The sequence below is a fragment of the Lutra lutra genome, chromosome 2 (assembly GCF_902655055.1).
Source record: "Lutra lutra chromosome 2, mLutLut1.2, whole genome shotgun sequence".
NCBI classification, from domain to species: Eukaryota; Metazoa; Chordata; class Mammalia; order Carnivora; family Mustelidae; genus Lutra; species Lutra lutra.
In genome coordinates, this window is record NC_062279.1 from 144,877,160 (window position 1) to 144,882,428 (window position 5,269).

Below are 5,269 nucleotides of genomic sequence, written 5' to 3' on the forward strand. Positions count from 1 at the left end.
TACACTCAGACAGGGATTCCCAAGAATTCCCCCTCCCATTTTCACCCCTGGCCCTCTCCATCTGACACCGCTGAAAGTCACCCACAGTCTTGCCTGAGGGGGCAGCCAGGACAGGGGCCTGGAGGCTGGGGGGTCCTGGGGGGGTTATGCCGTCCTCAGCCCTGACAACCCGGCCCTGCCCGGCTGCACACATAGCACTCCTGGCATCATTTGTTGCTGAAGCCATGGCAAAACCTACAGGACCTTTTTTTTCCCCCACGGTGATGTCAATTATATTTTAGTTCAAAGACCACATAAAATGATTTCTATGTTCTCTACAGGCACCCTTCTAGCAAAGGACTATTCTACAGACCCGGGTGCTGGTGGGACGGGATATCAGCTGCTGCAATTCCCACAATGACAAACTCACGAGCAGCCAGAGGAAGTGGAGGCAGGGAGGTGAGCCAGGTCCCCAGTTCCCCTCTGTACAATCCCGGCAACGGGGTCTCTAACTTCACTCACAGCCCCGCCTTACCCATCTCCCACACCACATGCCTATTTCCTAAAGCCCAAACATAAGGTGTTGTCTTCCTGCTCAAACCTTTCCATGGCTCCCCATCACTCCGCTTCCCAGTTTCCAGTGAACCCTCCTTAACCTACTCAAAATGTGGTCCCTTGACCAGCAGCACAGGCATGGGGGGGGGGGGCTTGTTAGAAATGCACAACATCAGGTCCTTAACCATAGGATCGGACCCTGCATTTTGGTAAGATCCCATGAGTTCCAACGCACTTGAAGTTGTTTTGTTTTGTTTTTTAAAGATTTTATTTATTTATTTGACAGAGATCACAAGTAGGCAGAGGCAGGCAGAGAGAGAGGAGGAAGCAGGCTCTCTGCTGAGCAGAGAGCCTAATGTGGGGCTCGATCCCAGGACCCTGAGATCATGACCTGAGCTGAAGGCAGAGGCTCTAACCCACTGAGCCACCCAGGCACCCCCACACTTGAAGTTTGAACAGCACTGCTTTAGGGGCTCGGGACAGAGCCCGAAGCAGCCCCGGTTGTGACTCTAGTGAGTGGTAGGTCATTTTATTTTATTCACATTGTTTTGTTTTTAAGATTTTATTTGTCAGAGAGAGAGCACAAGCAGGCGGAGCAGGAGGCAGAGGGAGAAGCAGACTCCCCACTGAGCAAGAAACCTGAGTCAGGACTCAATCCCCTGACCCTGAGGTCATGACCTGAACCAAAGGCAGATGCCTAACCAACTGAGCCCCCCAGATGCCGTGGGTAGGTCATTTTAAAAATTAAACAGTATCTTTGCTGTCACACATTCGGGAACCCTATTCTGAACACGGTGACATATGCCCTGGTACGAAGTACTTGATGGCACGTGCAGGCCAGCCAGGAGCACAAACACCGCAGAGGCAGAAGCAGGGACTCACAGGATCAAGTTTAACCTCTTCCAGGTCATAAGCAGACCTCTACAACCATGCCCACCTCCCTTCCTGCCTCTCTGTGCCCTGCAAACACCCACAAACCCTACCATGTCCCATTTCGACCTCCTGAGAGACTCCCAGAATTGGTTCTGAGATGCCCATTCCCTGTGCCTGGGGTGCCGTTCGGGAGGCTGAGCTCAAGCTTCTGGGCCCAGACTAAGAGTCGTTCGGTCCAAAAAGCTTTCCCACACTCCCCAATGCTCAGTGGACTCCCTCTTTAGTGCTCCCACTGCAGTACAAGCAAAGGGTACCTACATCTCCTTGTCTGCCAGCAGCAAGCCTGGGACCACAAACCACATTACTACTAGGACCATCTTACCCTTTCAAAACTGCCCCCATTTGGCGAACGACATGGCTAGCCTCAACAGGTGCTCAGGCCATGAGCCTCAGGACCACAGCTAGATCCTTGCGCACCGGCGTCATGCCTTAGCAACACTTTCAGAACGCAGTCCACACACCCGCCAGCACCTGCAGGGACCACTGTACCCCAAGCACCCCCAGCTGCTTGTGCCCTGCCTCCCCACCTCACCCTTGCTCCAGCCCCAACTCATTCCACACTTCTCTTTGCCCCAGTGTCGCTGCATCAGGTATGTCACCCAACCACCCTATATAAAACAGCAACCCCTCCCTCCTCAATACTCCTCCTCTTTTTTCTATAGAACTTACCACTACCTGACATACAGTTTCCTTCCTGCCTTAGCATGACGGGGCACTGCTCTAAGCTTACAAATGTCAGATCCAAGGCTTGCACTTTGCCCACCGATGCACCCCAGCCATCCGCAGGCACCCAGCTTATGTGGCAAACCAAAGACCAGCACCGGGGGTGCTGTACTGTGATTTTACATTAACAAGAGCTGTCTTAACCCACTGGATCATCTCTCCTGGAAATTCCTAGTGTCTGGCAGACTCTGGAGGAGCCCATGGTCACGGTGAATGTTAAGTGACTGAATGAATTGCTCTGAAGGCAGAGGCCAGCCCAAATGCTTTCCTGAGGCTGTATCTTCTCTCCTCTCCTGTTACAGTCCCTACAGACCAAACCCTTCTCTGGCCTCCAGGCTTTTGAGCACATTCCCAATGGACATTCATTTGACAATAACGACAATCAAAGAGAAACTTTTATTCTGAAAAGAATTTATTCCTCTCACCTTTTCTTGGCCAAGTCAATGGCTTTGGTTATTTGCACTAAAAACTGGCTTTCAGCATTTGTTTTTCCAGGCAACTGAACTTTATCAAAGAAAGCTAGAGCTCTGATCTCAACCTGTGAGGACCAAGACTGGATATCATCTCAGCCTGGAAGAAGCTTCCTGCTATCATTCTGGGCCTGCCAGGGTCAGACCCATGCTCCCCTCCCCAAACCCTTCAGGCCATGCACATGTCACAGGCAGCTGTGGCAGAGAAGCTCCTGAAATGCATGATTACATCAAAAAAGTGTGCCCCAAAGTCAGCCAATACACACAGCACCTAGAACTCATCCCTTATTCTAGGTTACTCACCAGACAGGTTACAAGATGTGCACCAGTTAACATGCCACAGAAAAATTACATTTCTGAAAAAAAGAAACAAGCAAACAAAAATGAAAAGAACACAACTCTCCTCCTTCGATCTGACAGACTACAGAATCCGAAAATGCAGACGCCACCACTCTTCATGCCCAACAACCCTCCAGGGACTTCTCAATCTGATCCAAAGCAGCGGCATCCACATCCTTGGCCGGTCTGGGCTTTCCTTTCAGCAGCTGCAGCCAGGCAGTGTCTTCTGTCTTGCAGAACTCTGACCTCAAGCCTCTTCCAAGCATCCCCAGATTCCAGGAAGCATAAAAAAAAAGCAAGGCACAAGAGTATACTTCGGAACTTTAAATAAACAGAATAAAATCACAATAACGAATATGACCGCAAAACAGCTTACAACCTAGGCCCTATTCCCTTAGGTAACAGTATTTATCTAAAAGCAGTCTTCTCAAAACTCAATGCACCTAATAATCGTAATCATATCCGCACACATAATACTGAAATCCTCTCCCCAAAATGATACTGGACATCTACTATTTAACATGGTGAAAATATAAGAACAGTATGGGAGAGAAAACGCTCTCGGTTTCAGCCTCTCCAGTCCGTCCTCTTTACCAGCGGAACGGAGTCCATCGGCTGATAAGCGGGCGTACAAGTGGGTAAATTAATCACCACAATTTAAATCCTAAGACTCTCATATCCTGGAGTCAAACAGACCCAACCACCCATGCAAAATGCTACCGCTTGCAGCTAGGTTATGTGCAACGCTCCAGTCAGCACGTAGGGTTCCCGTCCTGCACTTCTGTCTCACGCACCTTGTGCACCTGTTACCTTCGCAGCCACGTACAAACCACTTGCTACTAATTCCCAACCTAAGAGCGCCACCCTGTGTCTGTTCACACCCCTCTCCCTCCGCCCAGCGGGGCACCAGGAGGCAGGGAGGCACGAATCCCCGTCCAGCGCGCCGCCCCACGACGACCCCCGCCGCCCGGCACGTACCCGCCCCCGCGTCCTTCAGGAGCACCCGCAGCGGTCTATCTGCCGGTGGAGCTCTACGATCCTCCGCCCCACCAGCGCGGCCTCGGCGGCCTTCCTCTCCGCCTTCTCGCACAGCTGCAGCACCCGCTCCTCCGCTTCGCCGGCCACATAGCGGCCGGGGCCCCGGACACCCTCGGCCGAGGTGTCCACCGCGCTCTGCAGCTCGTCCAGCAAGTTCGCCACCTCCAGCAGCGTCCGGCGGGCCCGCAGGTGCGCGCGCACGCGCTCGCGCTCGAGGGCGGCGACGTCCGGGCGCGCGGGGCTTGGGGTGCGGCCACGAGGCCGCTCGGGCTCCCGCCGCTCGTCCACTTCCGCCGTTCGCATAGCGCCGCCCCCGCCCCCGCGGCCGGGTCACCGCCTCTGAGAGGCCGGCAGGCTGGCAGCGAACGCGGACCCGTGGGCCGAACTCGCCGTGACGAGCAACAGGTTGGCCGCACTCCGCACCGCAGACACGGCGTCCGAGATGGGACCCCACCGTCCTCCAGAGCTGCGCTCACGTACGGCCCTTTTACGACACGGCGGGGCTCCCTTGCGGCCGCGCTGCGCCAACCCCGCGCCCGGCGCCGTCTGTACGTGCGGACATCGCTCTCCCTGCGCTGGTGTGGGTTGCCTCCTCCTCTCTGGCTGGCGCTTACTGCCGGTTGCTCGAGCTACTAACGTTCTGAATCCCAAGTCACCGGCTCGGTGGGCCCTGCTAGCATCCCTCTGCGCAGCGAGAACCGAGGTGGCGAGCTCGGCGTCGGGCTTCGGGACTCGCCCTGGCGGCCCTCCAACCCTCGCTGGCTCTAGGCTCGCGGGCGGTGGCTCTTCCACATAGGCATCCTTGCTTAGCGGGGAACCTGTCTCTCCTCTCCCTCTGCCTGCTGCTCCCCCTGCTTGTGCCGCGCTCTCTCTCTCAAGCAAGCACGAATGGGGGGAGGGGCAGAGGGAGAGGAAGAAGGAGACTCCCCGCTGAGCAAAGTCCAGTGAGTGTCGCCCTCCAAGGACCCTGAGATCATGACCTGAGCCAAAAGCAGACGCTTTTAACTGACTGAGCCACCCAGGCATCCCTGGGTATTTTTTTCTTTAGAAACTCGGGCCAGGGGTGCTTGGCTGGCTCTGTCGTGATCTCAGGGTTGTGAGTTCATGCCCCACGCTGGGCATGGAGCCTACTTAAAAAAAACAAAGAAACAAACTTTAGAAACTTGGGCCTGGAGTATCTTCTTCAGGAAGTGGTACTCATTCCCTTTGGACATCCAAAGCTTCTTCCATAT

At 54.5% G+C, this 5,269-nt stretch overlaps 1 protein-coding gene across 2 annotated transcripts; it reads right to left on the minus strand.

The window, feature by feature from the left end:
- Positions 1–916: 916 nt before the first annotated feature.
- On the minus strand, positions 917–4,931 carry LOC125093520 (putative MORF4 family-associated protein 1-like protein UPP). 2 transcript variants are annotated; one of them, XM_047718816.1, is made up of 2 exons: positions 3,978–4,931; positions 917–3,320 (listed from the first exon to the last, which is right to left on the minus strand). In XM_047718816.1, exon 1 carries the CDS (start codon positions 4,338–4,340, stop codon positions 3,993–3,995), a length of 348 nt encoding a protein of 115 aa, XP_047574772.1. In that variant the 5' UTR covers positions 4,341–4,931; the 3' UTR covers positions 917–3,320; positions 3,978–3,992. The 2 variants fall into 2 exon arrangements, with proteins under 2 accessions (XP_047574772.1, XP_047574771.1); XM_047718815.1 differs by having other exon boundaries at positions 920–3,254; positions 3,978–4,926.
- Between the last annotated feature and the right edge of the window lie 338 nt (positions 4,932–5,269).

Excerpts from the sequence above, each read along its gene's own strand:
- LOC125093520 (XM_047718816.1), bottom strand. The coding sequence starts at position 4,340 with ATGCGAACGGCGGAAGTGGACGAGCGGCGGGAGCCCGAGCGGCCTCGT.